This window comes from Mastacembelus armatus, chromosome 9 (assembly GCF_900324485.2).
Source record: "Mastacembelus armatus chromosome 9, fMasArm1.2, whole genome shotgun sequence".
NCBI classification, from domain to species: domain Eukaryota; kingdom Metazoa; phylum Chordata; class Actinopteri; order Synbranchiformes; family Mastacembelidae; genus Mastacembelus; species Mastacembelus armatus.
Genome location: NC_046641.1, coordinates 9266291 through 9284915, shown reverse-complemented (window position 1 = coordinate 9284915; position 18625 = coordinate 9266291). Strand labels below are relative to the sequence as shown.

The 18625-nt window shown below is 43.5% G+C and overlaps 2 protein-coding genes across 3 annotated transcripts in view; one reads left to right on the top strand and one right to left on the bottom strand.

Moving 5' to 3' along the window:
- Nucleotides 1-259: 259 nt before the first annotated feature.
- disp3 (dispatched RND transporter family member 3) lies at nt 260-9804 on the top strand. The gene is made up of 20 exons (XM_026321700.1): nt 260-1244; nt 1346-1565; nt 1703-1839; nt 2509-2643; nt 3779-3939; nt 4115-4254; nt 4374-4465; nt 4588-4752; nt 5120-5281; nt 5366-5512; nt 5602-5738; nt 5859-6028; nt 6119-6249; nt 6531-6715; nt 6819-6945; nt 7284-7429; nt 7531-7690; nt 7813-7926; nt 8055-8227; nt 8378-9804. The coding sequence occupies exons 1-20, from the start codon at nt 260-262 to the stop codon at nt 8732-8734; spliced, it is 4044 nt and encodes a 1347-aa protein (XP_026177485.1). The 3' UTR covers nt 8735-9804.
- A 3282-nt stretch (nt 9805-13086) lies between these two features.
- The window catches only part of bmp1a (bone morphogenetic protein 1a), a 29732-nt gene continuing 24193 nt past the window's right edge, over nt 13087-18625 (bottom strand). The window contains exons 14-20 of one of the 2 annotated variants that reach the window (XM_026321544.2): nt 18110-18270; nt 17757-17937; nt 17514-17639; nt 17191-17318; nt 16500-16713; nt 15876-16126; nt 13087-14534 (exon numbers count right to left, since the gene is read on the bottom strand). In XM_026321544.2, the coding sequence (XP_026177329.1) occupies nt 14400-14534; nt 15876-16126; nt 16500-16713; nt 17191-17318; nt 17514-17639; nt 17757-17937; nt 18110-18270 (1196 nt within the window). In that variant the 3' untranslated portion in view covers nt 13087-14399. Of the gene's footprint in view, nt 14535-15875; nt 16127-16499; nt 16714-16901; nt 16998-17190; nt 17319-17513; nt 17640-17756; nt 17938-18109; nt 18271-18625 lie in introns of those variants that run through there. The other variant, XM_026321545.2, reaches the window with a different exon arrangement.

Below are 18625 nucleotides of genomic sequence, written 5' to 3'. Positions count from 1 at the left end.
GGTTCCCCTTCTCAGTTTTCTCCATGTGGGCTGCCACTGGAAGCACTTTGTCAACAGCAGCTTGGGACAGACTTAATTTCTCATGTCCTTGCCCACTTAAGTGCATCTATGGAAGTTACCTTGTCCTTCATTTTGTGTGATGCTTATGTCGGCTGCTGGTAGTTCCAACATCTATTTTGCTCACCTGTCCGAGGACAGAACAGGGTCCTGTGTTAAGTAAGCAGTGAAATGGTGTTATGTGTCCTTGACAGGTGCCAGCATGGAGGTGGAGGATGAGCCGCTGCTGTTTCAGACCAGCTGGGGAGCGGAGGAGGAAGAAGAGCAGGAGGAAGAGGATGGAGTAGCGCACACAGCAGGACAGAGTTGTTTCTCTGGGGATGCTGGGATGTGTGGTGGGTGGAGGGTGCTGGCGTGGGTTTACACACAGCCCTGGGCAAGTGGAGTAGTTTTAGGGGTAGCCGTCCTGCTACCATGTACCCTGTTTGCCTACATGCTCCTCTACTGCCCTCCTCTGGACATAGACCTCTCCTACAGTGCCTTTGAGGTTCACAGTCACTTCTCTGCTGAGCGCTTCGACGCCCTCACCATTGCAGTAAAGACTCAGCTGGGGTCCTGGGACAGACGTAGGCGAGACTTAGATAACAGTGAGTCTGAGGCCCTGCGGGAGCTTCTGTTGGAGGAGCTTGGCAGACAGGGATTGTTCAACAGAACAGATAATGAGGGCATGGGGTCCTCCACTCCTCAAAACGACCCTTTTCAAGCGGGAGATGAACATAAGAGAGAACTTGCAGAGAGCGCAGATAAAAGGACACTGCCTGATTTGGGTCAGAAGGAAATAACGAAGCACAAGAGCTCAAATGGCAGAGCAGAGGAGCAAGATGAGAGATCACTGGATGGAAATTCTACTCTATCGCTCATTAGAAGGCGCAGGTTTTCTCCCAATTATTACTTGCAGAGCCAAGCTCTGTGGAGAATTGAGCTTGTGTTTGTTGCTCAAGGGGAAGGTGATCGCAACATCTTCACCCCGGAACGTCTTCAGACAATTCACCACGTGGAGCATCTGCTCATGCAGCACCCGCAGTTTCATCAGTTCTGCTGGAAACCTCTGGAGGTGCTCAGGGATCTACCATTGGGACCGTCCTATTGCTCCCCACCCAGCTCACTCCTGTCTTACCTCTACCCCAGTGAGAGAGGAGGAAAGATCTACTACGATGGCATGGGTCCAGACCTGGCTGATATTCAAGGTGAGTACATAGTGAGAAAAATGACAAATTTCCAGGATTAAGTACTTCTTTATATGCTCCACCTAACTATGCTGATTTACCTCGTGTCTATGGACTTACAGGCTCTCTGAGTCTGGCCATTACCCACCCACAGTTCTACTGGTACGTGGATGAAAGTCTGTCCCCTGAGCATCTCTCCTCCTCGCTCTTGAGAAGTGAAATTCATTTCGGAGCTCCTCTTCCTTCCTACTACTCCGTACAGGATCGGTCCGATGAGCAGAGAACTCGCTTTAAAAACTTTGTGGTTCAGTATGCAGACATCCTGTCCAAGCAATCAACCAGGTCAGGAAAAAACGACAGCAATGGTCATTCACAGTAGGACATCATCATTCCTCCCATGTGTTTTCTTTCCATGAACTAGACATTGTTGCAAACAGCTGAAATTTGATGTCAGTTTGCCTGTGGTTCCTGTGTCCCAGCCAGGTGAAGGTGCTGTACGGGGGAACGGAGCTGTTTGATGATGAGGTGAGACACACCTTTCACAATGACATGATGCTGGCTGTCATCAGTGGAGCCTGCATTACTGTGCTCGTCTATGTCCTCACCTCCTTCTCCGGTACAGTATGACCTGCTTCTCGTTCCACTTCTATTAACCCTTTAAAACCTCATGTGTGGCCTGAGATGTTATTCATATCAAAAACATTAGAAACTACAGAACCAGAGCTTCTGCACTGATATGGCACTAAAGAACACCTGTTTAATACTGTTTACACAGGAGTCAGTGCTGCAGCTGGTTGGGACTCATGTCACTCTGCAGCTCACTGTCACGAAGAGCACACATTTGTCTACCATTCAGTTAAAAACATATGTAAAAGAAGTAAAAACAGGGGTTGTTGTAACAGCATAATCAATGCTATTAACTTTACCTGTCAGTGGTCATAAAGCTGGAGTACATCATTGTTAGAGAGCTAGAAAATGCCTGAAGACAAGAGGGAGCAAAGCTCAAACTGCAGACAGTAAAACTCTCCCAGAGACTTGAAAGTGAAACAGGCACAGGTTTATTTGCTCTTTTTTTTTTTTTTTTTTTAGTTAAGATTGTTTGGATCTGACACTTTCATCTGTTAACATGCAGTAAACTTAAATAAGAGAAATTAATGTTATACTTGCTAATAGTAAACTGTATTGTTATTTTACACTAAAATAAAACAAGACATGTAAAGACAATTCTTTTTAGCTTTAGATCTCAAAGAGTGAGTGTTAATAATGTCCTCTTGTCCCTCTGTAGTGTTCCTGACGTTCTTCGGACTGGCCAGCATTGGCCTGAGCTGCTTGATGGCTCTCTTCCTATACCACGTTGTGTTTGGTGTGAGGTACCTGGGTATTCTCAACGGAGTGGCTGCCTTCGTTATTATCGGTATAGGTAAGGGAGAAGAAATACACAGCTTCTTAGAGCTTTACAGACATAACTGGACATTCTGGGAAATATGCTTACGTGTATTTCTTGCAGGGGCTTAGTTAAGAAGACTGATACCACTCTCATGTCTCTACGGTAGATAAAAGCTGAAGCCAGCAGTGAGTTTACTTAGCATAAAGCTGCCAGCTGTTAGTAGTAGCTTCACATTTACACAAGAGTGCTATCAATCTTCATATTAAGAAAGTACAGTTTGTAACAAAACTGAGTACACGCATGACAAACATGTTAACTGGTTTATATTGTACCATCTTACAAATGTAACTATGTCACTTTAAAGCTGAAGTATAGGGTGTTTGAGCATATGTATCATTAAAAACAACAGATATACTTACTGTGAAGATATAGTACCCACAGTACACCTGTCAGCACTGCAACAAAACTCTGTTTACCTGTGATCCCTATTTAAGGCTAATTGTGTCAACAAGGTTATAACGTGAACATCACCGCGTCTTCAGTTTTGGCCTCAGTTGCAACATGACTCCACATATTCTGGTGAGAACCAGGTTGTGAGACATCCTACAAATGAGAGCGGGTACAAGAGCATCAGTAGAAAGGTGAACACAGTTACAGCGAGGGTTGGGAGGTATAAGAACAAAAGGCACAGTGTCTGCCCTCAAAAGATCACGCCGTATACAATTCACTATTTACACAGTATTGTATTGGAAAACAGGCAATAAGTGCCACTGACTTGGCACAATGATTATCTGTCAGAACCAGTGTTTCAGTGACTGCCCATATGGTGCAAAGCACATTGAATTAAATCAGAATGTACAGATGACCTCCAAGAAGAAAAACAGCTACAGAACTGCAAGAATAAAGGAAATACACGTAGAGAAGGCTGAGTGAATTTGGCAGAACACTACTCAAACCAAAGAAAAATTAGACTGGATGAGATGGGTCTGGCGTGTTTGGTGTGGACGACTAAATTGATTGCATGGTGTAAACACCATGGGAATATAATGAAAAATATTATATTTCCCATTGTCCCATTCCCACTGTCAACCTATTTGAAACCTTGTGAGTACATTTACCATAACAAGTAAAAATAAAACAGCTCCTTTGTTTTGTCACCATCTCTCAGGGGTGGATGATGTATTTGTGTTCATCAGCACCTTCAGACAGGCTTCTCATCTGCGTCAGCCACAGCAGCGAATGATCTACACAATTAAAACAGCTGGCCGAGCTACTTTCCTCACCTCTTTCACTACTGCAGCTGCCTATGCTGCTAACACCTTCTCTCAGGTAATCATAAACGAGAAATCCAGCAGTTAATAGGATCTGTGCAAGAAGTATAAATGACCGCCCTGCTATGGATGAATAGAAGTGCCTCTGTCAGCAGACTGCCATTTTTATGCGATAAGCACAAATTGAATGTTTCAAGGTCCTTTACACTGTGCTGCGTTTAACTGACACTCAGATCCCAGCCGTGCATGACTTCGGCCTATTCATGGCCCTCATTGTCAGCTGCTGCTGGCTTTGGGTATCTGTCCTAATGCCAGCCGCCCTGTGTATCTGGACTCAGTGTGTGGAGCCTCACGAACATGCCTGGTTGAATTGGTGAGGCATAGTTTCCTTACTTTTGTGTGAGATATTGTTTGTGCATGCTGTGCGACACCACGGGGGAGATGTAATCCCTTCAGCTGTCTCTCTCCCTAAACTACCTCCTCCCTCTGAAGCTGGAAGTTGTTTCCGGGCCTGTCAGCAAGCCACAGTCCGTTGTCAGATGAGGATGATGATGTGGCACTTCTGTCAGTGGAGATGGAGCCAGGTGAGATTATTATCTCCCCAGCACTGAATGACTGATGTGGGGAAAACGGGAAAGGGAATGAGTCCAGGCTGTAAAACGCTGCTATCCAGGCACATTAAAGCCTTTCTCTTTGTCTCGGGCAGGCTCCTGTGACACAGACGGTGATGCAGCCATTCTGTCCCTGTCAGTGGAGACACCTCTGTCCCCTCCAGGGCAGCAGCATGTGGGTGTGGTGAGCACCAATCTTCAGTGGGCCCTGAAGCATTTAGTGGCAGAACCAGCTGTGGCCCAGCGAAAAGCTGTCCTAGGTGAGATTTGATATAAAGAGAACTCACTAGGATTTTTGACACCAATAAGGTCAATTTATACCCAAGAAAACTCGAAAAGATCCGGAAATATATGCTGTAATTTGGTTTGCTCAGATATTTTCTGCCAAGCTCTTGATGTATGATTTACACATGAGAATAACCTCAAGTACAGAATCATCGAATAAGTGCTGTAATCTCTGGGAACTCACTGTGCGAGGAGAAAGTGTCTCTCATGAAGTATTCATCCACTCTCTTCAGGAGTGACTGCAGTAGATTATTGCTCCTGATCTATCCTTTAGCTCCTTTATCTTCAACTCCATCAGACCCTCCTCTCTCTCATTCTTTCATTGTCTTCCTGCTGGTTCAGGCGTCTTCCTCTTGGTTCTGGTGTTATCAGCCGGGTGCTGCTGTCTCCTGAGGCCGGCCACTCATGCCCCTCTACTTTTCCGCCCTGACACGAACCTCCAGACTCTGCTGGCTCTGAGGAGCAACCTCAGTGGTCAAGGCATCTCTTGCCCCATGTGCTCAGGTGAAACTGTGTCTGTGTTGGAGACCTACTCACTCGTTAGCATTATCCCGACCAAATCTCTGACATGCATGTTGTGTCCTGTAGGTGTGTTCATGGAAAAGCCCCACGTTTTGAACACCCACACTTCCTCATCTGCATTTAAGTTTTCCACACATCTGCAGTCCCCAAGCTCGATGACCTCCATTGTTCCTTGGAGCTCAGGAAAACCAAATTCAGTCACCAACCAAACAGGTAAAACATTCAACACATAAAAATCCTCCTTGTCCTGTTAAGATCTGTTCCACTGCTTTGAAATATTCCACTTTGCGCTGTTTTTCTAGACTCTTTCCTGACAGTCTATATATCTAAGTTGGACCATGGAGTTTCTGCAACCCTGTACCGTTTCTCACTTAACACCAGCACTCCCTCTCCCTGGAAGCCATGCAGCACAGACAATCAAGAGGTGTCATCATTTCAGGTTTGGGAGCAGAAAAATTCATCTTCTCGTATTATTTGTAATTATGTTTAGTGTTATGTCTCACAACTGTTGTACGTGCTTCCACACCAGCTTATGACTAATGTTGTTTTATCTTAATAGGCATATGAGCAGCCCCACAGTAATTACACCACCAGACTGACAGTGTGTGTTTCCCATGTGTACCGCCCATACCCCAGCTGGATGATCACATCCAGCTCATGTGACCCCCGTCATGGTTGGACGCTGGAGTTTTCCTTTTATGTAGCAGCTTCTCTGCAGCAACACAGCAGGTAAAGCAGAAAATAAGAGCATGAGTTAGATGTGCCATCAGGTTGTTTTATCGGGGTATCTGTCATTTGAGCTCTGCTTTCTCCTCATAGGAGGCTGTACTTTGCACAGCGCCGCCTGAGACCTCATCCCAGTCGAGTGTGTGTCAACCCGCCTGGCTGCGGAATCAGTTCTGAGCCTGATGGACCCACACGGGGAATCTTTTATACTCCTCTTCCCAGTGGTGAGCGTGGAAGTGTCACAGTGTGAGAACGCATCATTAAGATGGTTTGTTAGCCCATCAGGAGAACAGTTTTCACGCTGCATATGTCACACTGTTATTTTTATATCATTTATTCTCCTGTTGAGTTTTAAAAAAACAGAAAATGCAGTGAGGTGACACTTTTTTCAAATGTAACTTCTTGAATTGGCCCTCTGAAGCCTCTAGGTACTACAGCTGTACAGATATTTACACTGTATAAATAAATGTCCTTGAGAGATATTTCTCTGGTTCTATTTTCAAAGATTCCTCATCCACTGCCAAAATAAAAACATCCAAAACATTTGGCTTCAACCCGTGCAGCGGCGGTGTGTGTGGCCAGCCAGCAGTGCGTCCTCTGGTCGACACCGGGGCCATGGTTTTTCTGGTGTTTGGAATCCTGGGAGTCAACCGAACTGAACACAACGACAACCATGTCATTGGAGATATGGTGAGAGTCACACGTGTCTCATATATGCTGTGTACAGTATTTATAGGAATGCAAAGCCAGATTTTTAAAAGATTTCTCTCATGGTGTGTCATTTTCTCCAAAGGGCAGCATTATATTGGATCCAGACTTTGATATTTTCCAGGAGATGGGGCATCTTTGTAAAATCTGTAAAGCTGTTAGCGCAAACAGACAGCTTGTGAAACCAGGAGGAGCACAGTGCCTGCCATCAGGTAGCACCCACACATACTTCATCTTCAAATACTCTAGCAAAAATAGCAATATATATTTTTTATAATTATGAAGTTGAAAAATGTAGTTGGTTAATCAGTTTGCTGATGGAGAAAAGGTTAGTCAGCATCTATTTTGGTAAATGATTAACTGCTGTAAAGCAAAAGTACTAGAACAAAACAGTAATATAAAATGCTTAACAACTGAGAACAGACACTCAGCAAATCTTTTATGCATTCAAACAAAGGCATAAAAGTAAAAAAAAAAAAACATAAACTGAGGATAATGCGTGCTTAGATAAGTGCTTAAAACATTTTGTTCTTTTTTCTCTTCCCTTCAGGCAACAAGCTGTCTTCTATTCTGCCTCTGCTCCATCCTGAGTGTCACTCTCTCCCTGAACCCAACCTGCTTCCAGGGCAACTTTCCCACGGAGCGGTGGGATTGCATGGAGGCAAGGTTCGCTGGCTGTCCATGGCCTTTGAGTCTGTAAGTCCCTTCATCTTTTCAGCTTTTCATCTTCATGCATCAAAGAGCTGCATGTTTCAAAGTTGGTGTCATCCCTAATGCTCTACTTCTCCTCTCACAAGACCACGTACAAGGGGAAATCCTCCTTTCAGACCTATTCCGACTTCCTTCAGTGGGAGAACTTCATGCAGGAGCAACTGGCCAGCCTCCCGCAGTCTTCTGCTCTGCACCGGGGTTTTCAGACTTGTGAGCACTGGAAACAGATCTTCATGGAAATCATAGGCAAGTGGGATAGCGGCAGGCATGTCAAAGAGATATGTGTGTGTGGGGTTTTTTTTCAGCAATTTCAAAGAATAGCAAGCAGGAGAAGCAACATGCAAAAATCAAAGTACTGCTCTTTTTAGGTGTGGAGAGTGCCCTCTGGAGTCTGCTGCTGTCCCTGGCCATCTGTGTGGCAGCTGTGTCTGTGTTTACTGCACATCCTTTGCTGCTGCTGCCAGTTCTCATAACCATCATAGGTAAGAGAGGAAATTGTAATGTGAAGTTTGGGAGTATTTTGAGGCACTCAAATTTTTCTTTAAAATTAAATATTAAGGACTAGGTTGGGATCATGTGTGTGTAATAAGGACTTTTTGACCTTCAATAGGAGTGATCTGTCTGGTGGTAGCAGTCATGTATTGGCTGGGCTGGGAGATGGGAGCAGTAGAGGCGATTTCTCTATCTATTCTCGTTGGATCTTCAGTTGATTACTGTCTGCACCTGGTGGAAGGATACCTGCTGGCTGGGGAGACCACGGCCTCTGTGCTTGGTCATAACTTGGTATGAGACTGTAAATTTGTCTCACAGTAAATAACAATTATGAGCAATTAGAAAAACTAAGATTTTGGATTTGATAAGGACAGAAGCAGTATGACGACTCTTAAATAAACTGGCTTGTGGCTTGTCCCATTAATCTGCATTCATTTGCAGGAGCCCTCAGCCGAGAGGCAGAAGCGAACACTGGAGGCAGTGAACCATGTGGGCGTTGCTATAGTGTCCAGCGCCGTCACCACGGTGATCTCCACGGTCCCTCTCTTCTTCTGTGTCATTGTGCCTTTTGCCAAATTCGGCCAGATAGTGGCCATTAACACCGCCGTCTCCATTTTGTTTACCCTGACCGTCACTGTAGCCATGTTGGCATGCATGGCCCCCTCACACTTCAGCAGACCTCCCGGCGCTGTGCTGAAGGCCAGCCTGGCGGTGATGGCAGCTGCAGCCTTGGGAGCAGCTCTGTGCTGGATGGGAGGACAGCTGGGAGCACTGGCCTGGCAATCAATCAGCACATAAACACAACTGTCAACTCACACTGATGTCAGGCAGAGGAGTTCCTCTGTACACAAAGCTATCACAACTGTAAGCACTTGTTTTGTTTTTTTTCCCCTCCATGTTTAGGAGGACTATTGGATCAGTAAAAGATCTTGTACTTTACAGCACAAAGATGTCAGAATCAACTCCATAATTAACAATTTGTCATCACAAAAGACATTTTTGTCACTTGTATTGATCAGTGAGTTGTAAGTAAAAAATCCTCACTTGCTGGGCTATCGCTTATAAATATATTGTCCATGATAAAGTGACTCAAAGTAGTGGATTAATCTTTCTGGGTGGATATGATGATTTGGGTTGAAGCAGTGAAGCAGTGAAGATGGGTAACTGAGCAATTGTTGGGAAACAATGGCACAGTCACAGTTTCCATCAGTGTAACTTATTAATTTGTGAAGAGCCTGCTGACTGTTCTGTGGCCTGCTGTTGTGAACACTGTCACAGCTCTGATGTCCATGAATATTAGTGTTTACATGACTCACCGTCATCTTGTGAAATGTCACATTTGTTTAATTATTCTGCTTCCTTTATTGTGCACTGGATATATTTTCTTTGTAACAAAGGTTATGATGTCCTGCTGTGTCCGGATTAAAAGCCGTGCACGCCAAATTTATACTGTGCACAGTTTTTTGGTAAATGCAACGTGTGATGTAAATGTCTGTGCGCTGCTCTCACACATTCTGCATTTGATGCATATTTCAGTATTACCACAAGATCTCATCCTCCTTTCCAGCCCTTTCACATTCATATCCTAGATCTCAAACTGCTTCGGGGTCCCTGTTTTTGTCATCAGCACAAATTGAAAAGGACCTCTTATCAGCTCCTCAGGTGTACCTTCTACACACACCCCACCACACTTGTAGGTACTTATTGTAACCCACTCTGTTCTCCCCCCCCGCCCCTCCACTCTCACACAATTTAGAACACCACTCAAACACACGTTGATGCCAGCTCCAGTTTGCCCTGCAGTGAAGGTGAGGGCCATTTGTCAAACCACATAACACAATAATGGTTAGGGAGAAGGACTCACTCAATTGTGGCAAGAGCAGTAAATTTCTGTTATGTGTGTGTGAGTGTGTGTGTGTTACATGTGAATGTCAAAATAAAGCAGGTGCAGAAAACCTTGGGTCTTTTCTTTTGAAAAAGCTTGGCACTCTTATCTTCTGCATTGTTATGTAACAGAGCAGGAGCAGAATAAAGACCTGTCACTGTTTGCTTACAGTCAATTACTCAGAGAGCTACAGTAGACAGAGTCGCTGCTGTTAATTATTCATATAAAATGGTTCGGATTTAACATTAAATTGCAGTGCATCAATATTTCATGTTACTAAATAAAAAGAAGTTGTTCTAGGCCTAGTTTCTAATGGCGATGGAAACATAAGTAGGAAGATGTAAACAAATATTTGGAGCGAAAGCAGAAAACCCTCAGCAGATATTTGCTCCACAGGCTCCTATGTTCATTATTTTACTGAAGCACCAGCTGCAGGGCCATTTATTATGTGGCAGTAGAAAATGAAAATAGATGTCAGTACATCTCCACTTCTTTAAAGTTGGTGGTCCATTTTTTACAGGAGCTCTTGTATAGAGATCAGATTTTCCTATGCAGCTACCATATAAATAAATCATGTGAGAAAGGAAAAGGTTATGTTTCCCGATTTAGAAATAGATATACCTATTTCCTTTCAACCACTGAAATAGTTTCTGATTTAATGTTTTTATGTTTATATCTAAACAAAAGTATGACTTCACTGTATTTATTTTTGATTAAAATGATAAAAGGACACATTTCAATTTGATAAAGACAACAGGCCCCTGTGACAGGTTAGTCTGCAAGCAAACAAGTACAACAGAAAAAGCAACAACAAGAAGAGCCCCTGGTTTGCAACCCTGATGTGTGAACACTGACTAGTCAATTGGGTGGCCATGGCATTCAAGCAACAATGCAGTGACATCTGCAGGCCCTAAGAGATGCAATGGAGTGAAGCAAAGTTGTGCAGTATGGGCAAAGGATTCAAAGTCATTAACAATAGCCAAATGCCAAAGCAAAGCACCACATACACTGCTTCACTGCGTATGCCCCACAGACCAGGAGGACCAAGCACAAGGAGGCCACAGCTTGAAGAGGAATCTGTAAGTGCTGCTCAACAACTAGCTTTCATTGCAAGAGATTTGAATGGCCACACAGCCGATGGTAATTTCAGCCATGGATGACATGGTCTCGACACCTATAACAACAGTGGCAATTGAATCCTCCAATTCACTATAATCTTGCCACCTCAACACATGGTTCCACAAGTGGACATTCGGTCTTGAAGCCTTCTACTGCCACAACATGTCCTATCAAATCAAATTTCTCCTTATCAGGTGACACAAACTCAGGACCATCCTTGATATGAGGAACTCTACAAGAAGTTTGATGCCTGAAGGCAAAAATGACATCGGGTGGCTTAAGGAAAACCCACCATAGGCAGGCTGAAGACATCAAAAAGTTTAATGGCATCAGTGACGAGAATTGGCATCTGATCAGTGACCACAAGAAGACCTCTGAACACTGGCAAAATTACTTTGAGAAGACCACCCAATCTGACTGCTTGCATATACTATAAGATCTTCAAATGCATCATCCAGCTCAGCAACAACCAAGCCAGCTTTACTAATAACTGCAGAACGATTGACACAATCCTCGCTGGACACCTTCTGCTGGAGAAGCACAGTTAGAAGATGAACTTGGTGCATATTGCATTCCTCAACCTCGGGAAGGTGTTCATGTCCCATGCAACGTCATGTGACACACTATTACACCATGAAGTCCCCGGGTAAAGGGTAAAAAGGGTCCAGCTTCTCTATGAACAGCTGGAAAGTCATGTGCCAGTCACAGCATCAACAATCCCCTATGCTGATGATATCATGATTTCTATAGAAAACATGTCAGATCTCAAATGGCAAGTCCATGACTGAAACAACTGACTGGCACAAGTCTTCCTGCAACTCAACGTCGCAGAGACAGAATACTTGATAACTAACCCAAAAGCAAATGCAGGACGATCAAGATTGATGGCACAGATCTGCCAACAACCGAAACCTTTACATACCCCACATCAACTGACGCACAAAGTCACTGCGAGAGTCAATGCAGTCTGACTGAAATGGTGCACAATAACACACGTCACCTGTGATAAGAAGATGGGTAACTGCCTTACTGAAGTTCTAATGCACTGTTGTATGCTCCATTGCACTTTATCGTGCAGAATGGCTCACAATGGTGTCACAGAGGTAAAAATGCTATCCTGTATTATGAGCTACTGCCGTGTCTGCAATGACAAGATCTGTCAGAGGGGCGGCATCACTTTGATCACCAGGACGTGCAAAGCCCACTGCAATGTTACAGTCACGTCCTGTGTGCTGACAGCGAGATGCTTGCCAAGAAAGGCCTCCTGCTAAAAGTCAGTGGCATGCAACTAAAGGGCCCAGATGCAGCCAATTGAGGGCTTCAGACAGCGAGCCACCATAGTGGACGAAGGAAGAAAGAAAGAAAGAAAGAAAGAAGAACAAGTGCAGTAAATGTACACTAGACTATACAAAATGCTGAATATGCTATATAATTAATAAATACATTTTTGGAGCAATATGTAAAATCTCATTATCACACAAAAATTTTTGTGTTACAAAAAGGTAAAGTATCTGGACCTTTCAGTTTTTTGTTTATCATTTATTCATAAATATGAACTATACTTTTAAAGTGTATTTACCAAATCTGTTTCTCTTACAGATTGCAGTCTTGTTACATTTGCATGTCTTCGGCAGGTGCTTTTTGTTGGATTAAGTAGAGTGAAGACCCCCATTTCAGTCCTGCCACTCTGGCATGACAGCCCCGCTCCTCATGTTTTTATGTAAAAGCACAACAGAATAGTAATGGAATAATTATCGAGGCAGAGTGATGTTACAGTAAAGGAACGCATATTTAGCAAGGCAGAAAAAGAAATGCTTTGCCTGTGGCCTGAAATGACAAGCTCCAGCTATAAATAGTGAATCGCAGAAAAGATGAATAAGAGATATGTATGTTTAGCATTGCTGTTCTTTTGTGTCTGGTGTCAGAAAAATGATCTAAAACTTCTTTCAAACACACACCAGTGTGCCATAAAAAGTCCTCAGCTCTACTCGCACGCCCTGCAACTCAGTCACTGCAATGCACAAAACAGGCTTACTGCAATCAGGTAATATTTTGAACATAGGTCAGACAAACAGATGTGTCAGACTGCAGTTATGTCACACACTATTCTCATTGTGCTAAATGAGAAATAAATAGAGAAAAGAAATGAGTGAGCAACATGGTATATTCAACACAGACCAATGGCTATACAATAGAAGGCAATTATAGGGCTAATTTCAACAGTACCTTTCCACCTTACATTACAGATGTAATTATTAACAATAAATACCCAGGCTCATTTGGTTCTTGAGAAATACTTCATTGTTCCATGAAAAGGCATTTTCTCTGGAGAGAAATTATTTTACATCAGAACTGTAAATCAACACTGAAACATAATTCATATCTTTATTACCCCATGTTACAGGGCACACACAATGTTCAAGTATGCCTGAGGAACTAAATGGAGCAAATAAAAAAAAAAAACAATGAAGAATAAAAGAGATAAAATGCATTTAAAAATAAGTGAACTGGCATTGCATTTCACAAAAAATCATAAGCTCATGATTGTGGAACAATTCACTGTAAAGTGCTAACTGGTTCGAGCTGAGAAAAGCACATGTTCCCTTTGAAAGATCATACACATTACTTTGTACATGGAGGTACAGTAATAGCCAGTCATCAGGCAAGCAATTACCAACCAGAAGACATGGGCCACATTTCATTTATTAGTCCTTTAATAAGATAACTGCTTCCTTAATTTCCTTGTTAATGGTAACAGCGAGAATCTTGCCACTGGTTGCCAGGACAATGCCAATTACAAATGCTGGTGTTGTCACTGTACAGTTTTCCTTCCTTCCTTGTAATTACATGCAATTGACTGACATACAGTATCAAAATCTCAAGTCAAGTCCATCTAATCCTCTTACAGATATGAATCCTTGAACCAAAGGGATGAGAGTGTGAGGAGAGGAGAGCAATTATTGAGGAGTGCAGGCGACTTCCCCATACTCCTCCTCCTCTTCCTCTCCTCCCCCTGGATGTGGTGGGCTGGCCCGACAAAAGCAGGGATCTGTCCAGCTGATGCCTGCCTTCCTACAGGTCCTGAGAATCCACTGATTTCCTTTGTGCCTCTCATTAAGAGGCATGTTTTAAAAAAAAGAAACAAAAATATCTGGAGGGAAATGGGTCAAAAAAAAATTTCCCCTACTGCCCGACCAAAACGGACTTTCACCCTCCCATCCCAACCCTAACCATAAAAAGGTAAAAACAAGGTGTACTGCAGAATGGCTTTACTCCTCACAGTCTGTGGGGGGAGCTAGAGCCCCTAGGAGCTGAGGTGCGGTTGGTGGTCTTCCGGCTGTTTTGTCGTGTCTGATTCATCTTGGTGGCCGAAGGTTTCCGAGCGTCAGGCTGGCGCCTTCCCTGGGGGCCTCTCTGTTTTCCCCTTTGCCCCGCACGGCCCCTTCCGGCCCCCGCTGGTCACTTGCGTGAGTGAAGTGTGTCCTGAAACTTGGTGCTGGTATAGCGGACGTGAAACCCTTTTTTGTTGATTGTATCGTCAGAGCGGAACTTGATCACAATGGAGTCACCGGCCGAGTAGATCTCCTCTGGTGGCTGTTGGGGAGGGGGGGAGGGGGACAAAACAACAGTTTCATTTGGGGCTGTCACTTTCTGGTTCCGTGACTGCACTTCAATTAAAACTAAAGACTTTTCACATGTGGAAACTAAAGTCAAATCAGTGACCATGATGAATGACTTCTATAGAGGAGTTCCAGCTCTGGAACCACCAGAGGCGATGTAAGGGATGGCCCTATCCTGCTTTATTCTGATTCAGGCTGCTGAAGAAGAGAGGATAAAATATACTCTGATGATTAGTGCCACGTCTGCTACTACAGAGAGCTCATTTTTTTCCCTTAGCAAAACCATTTACTGGACAGTTCTTCAAGTATTTCTTTTGTCTTGACTATAAATTCATCTAAAAAGTTTCCAGTGAAACATGCAACACTAGACCTGGCTGTTATGACAGTGGTGTCAGATGATTATTAATTCAGAACATCCAACTGAAAAATAATTAGTTGGTTGAGGTGCTCAGGCAGCTGCCCTGTGCCTGCAATAAATACAAGCACTGCTACGTCTGAGCAGTGGAAGCTTGCGCAACCAACCATAAAAACACCAGACTGATGATTAAAGCTACCATTCATAACATGAATAATATTTCTACAACAGCCCATAAGTCATGATCTATTGGGAAAGAGGTTAAAAACACTAGAAGAGTGTGGCCTACAAAATTTATTGTAGACCCCGCAGTACAGTATGTACTGTGCTATTTAACAAGAAAAGCCCTTGGACTAAAAGTAAGCCTCCCCTCACTATAATGAGTTTTCATCCTACTTTGTATTGAACTGTGTCAGTTTTATAAAAGGAAACTTGATTGAGGAACTGCTCTCCAGGGTTCTAAGGGTGTTATGTCCCCTCCAGCGAATGATTCAAAGGAACAGGCGTGTGTAAAAGGCCAGAGCTTATTACTGAAGTGTGTAAATGAAACCAAGCTGTTCTCTGACCTGAGGAAACTTGTGTTTCTATTCCCTGCTGTTCTCATTGTTCCAGGCTTCGGCTGCAGCCTCAGCAGTGGCTGATTAATTCACAGTTACAACCCAATGGCAGAGATTCTGATATCTGCTATTGGCACCCAGGGAGTGACGGCATGTGTCGACATACAACCGCCTCCACAGCAACACTCCCAAACACGTCACCTTTAACAAAGTGGTTAAAGTTGGAGTACAGACTGGGAATCAAAATCTGCAGGGTAGTTCACAAAGTCACCCCATAACAAACCACAGGTATACCACAGCACCTCTTACTCCAGGAGAGGTGTCTCAAAACTCCTGCTGTTATACTACAAAACAGGAAGGTGCTGTGACAAGTCAGCTGTGCACAGACAGAAAATATTCTTACCCCTGAGCCACAGTAACGTCCCAACCGTGGAGACTTGGTGTCAGCTCCATCAAAGAGCTCCATGTAGTCATAGCCGCAGTCTGCCTCTTCCTCGATCTCAAAGGTCTGGAAGATGAGTTCCACACCATAGCCCTTCTCTGCTGAAATCACCCACTGACAGTCGGAGGCTCCAGGGTAGTTATTGTCCCCAAACTGGGCATGGGAGAACAGGTCCTTGGTTTTAACCTCAGCCTTTAGACGACCTCCACACTCTGTGGACAGAAAAGTTGAGCAGAATTGGGTATTTTGCACATAGGATGCAGGGTTAATCAGAAATGAGGCCAGCTACTGTACTATTCTATGTACTTTGGTCTGTGGCTCATTAGTGGTTTTACAATCATCCAGATACAACAGATTTTTTAACACGCTCTGTGGTTAAATATGAGTCATAATCATTCTCAGACAGGGTGGATAATTGTGACCAAAACCAAATCAGAAACCCTTTATGAAATGGAATTAATTTGATGCTCCCCAAAAACAAGGGTTTGGAGAGTTAACTCAAACCCCCTCTCAGCTGCTATGGTATTTATTCTTTAGCAGAAAGAAAAACGGAGCACTGTTAAAAAAAAAAACATCTGTTCTTACCTGCTGTATGGGAAGCCTCAAAGCCTTTCTTCTGCACTGAATTATCAGAGAAAAAGCGAATAAACAACTTGTTTCCACTAGACGTGATGGGCTGGGGCTTCTTGGTGCCACAGAAGCGACCCAGGCTGGGCGCTTTCCCATCACGGCCATCATAAATCTCAATGTGGTCATAAGCACACTCCAAGTGAGCCTCCATATCAATCTCATTGAAGGCCTGTAACAAAGAAAGATGGTGATTGAGTATATCCAATGGAAATATATGTTTTTAGGCATCTTTGGAAAATCAAATGTAATATGTCTTTTTTTTCTTAGAGACTGTCACTAAAAAGAATAAGAAAAACAAATTTTCTCAAGAAATGTGCACACTAGAGAAGCAAATATCTGCCCAATTAATATTTTTCCATTTTTTCTAGTTATCTAAAAACATTTATTCATGACATGTTTTGACATTATACATCTGTTACTCACATAGTTACTGATTTTCTTTAAAATAATCTGCTGCAGATAAAAACAGAAGGGGGAGCCACACATCATCATAAGGAATGCCATAATAATTTCCCACATCAGCACAGTAAACACAGATGTACTGAGTAGAGGATCTAGCCATTCAATTACACAAAAAAGCTACACACAAATAAATACTTGATCGACAAGTGAAATTATGGAGAGAGCAGGAAGAAGTGGCACATACAATTTTGATGCGGTGGCCTGGTGTGGTGGTGAGTGCCCAGGTGCATGCCTTCTTGCTGGGGTATTTATCCGGCCAATTAGGGCTGGTGATGATCCCACTCACACTATTCACAGTGTGATCACAGCCAGCTGTAAAAAGACATCACCGAGTAAACACAGGCCTCTGTATCATCCTAAAACCAAACAGGGCAAAGCTTAGACTGAACTCAAACTATGTTTGACACAAGACAGCATGTGCTCGTTCACACTAATGGCTATTGCTTAAATACAAAAGACTAAACCAAGAACAGGGACAAATGCACCACCATATCAAAGGTGAAATACCTTCTTTACAGTCATGTTTGTTCTCATGCAGCACAAAGCCACTCCTGCACTGACAGCTGTAGCTCCCAAAGGTGTTGACACACTCATGTTGACAGCCACCGTTCTCCTTAGAGCACTCATCTTTATCTGAAGAAGCACAGACACACAATGTTGTTTGCTTTGAAGGCTGGCAGACAGCAGCTCCAAATGACTGATTGAAAAAACACTTGTGATGTTCCGATTTAAGACGGTCAGCGGCCTCACCTGAGAAGAACTGTGCTTTGAAGCCCTTTTTGGACACCGTATTGTCTGATTTGAACTCAATTCGCATGTTGTTGTACTGAGAGGTGATAGCTTCTGGTTTCTCTGCCCCACAGAACTTCCCATGTAGCTTTGAATCTGCTGACAGTCCACTGCGCACCTCCACATAGTCATACTTACAAACCTGAGCAGAGAAACATAACGCGTGAAGAGACAGGGGCATTTTATTTGACTTTAAAAAACACAAAAAGGAGGAAGACATTATTTGCTATGAAGGTGGAGAGATGTTGTGCAATAACAGAGACAACACAGAACAAACCCACCCCATGCCGATTCATAATAACCCCAGTGCTCACGTCATTGCCCTCAGTCTCGAAGACGTCAAAGAGCAGAGTGATGCGATACTGTGTGGGTGCAACTAGCTGCCAGATGCAGTTCTTGTTTGGAGGGTACTCTCTAGGCCAACCAGGGCTGGTAATTGACCCATTCAGCTTAGTGATGAAGCCTCCACAGGCAGCTGGACAGAGAAAACAGCACGGGAAGAGACGAGGACAAATAGCTTGAAAATAAATGAAACCACCACAGATATTTCAACATGACATCTTCCAAATGTTATGTTGCAAACCATACTGCTAAAATGAAAGCCCTATGAAATACCTCTGCACTGAACAAACATGATTAGTGCCTGACCCTCCCGTGAGCCAAGCTTTATATCAGTTATGCAACACAAAACATGTTACAACAGCTGGTGTTACCTACTCCCTCACATAGAGGTATTAGGTACGAGTTCCAATACTCAGGAACAGTTGTTCCACTTTAATGTGCTTGTGTTTTAGGGCTCTATATTCTATACAACAGCAGAGTTGTAGTGT

What these genes read in the sequence shown, in the direction of transcription:
- disp3 (XM_026321700.1), top strand. Translation starts at nt 260, where the DNA reads ATGGAGGTGGAGGATGAGCCGCTGCTGTTTCAGACCAGCTGGGGAGCG. An exon ending in CTGTCCAAGCAATCAACCAG is followed by an intron (nt 1,566 to 1,702) that starts GTCAGGAAAAAA and finishes CCTGTGTCCCAG; the next exon opens with CCAGGTGAAGGTGCTGTACG. An exon ending in AAGAGGTGTCATCATTTCAG is followed by an intron (nt 5,739 to 5,858) that starts GTTTGGGAGCAG and finishes TTATCTTAATAG; the next exon opens with GCATATGAGCAGCCCCACAG.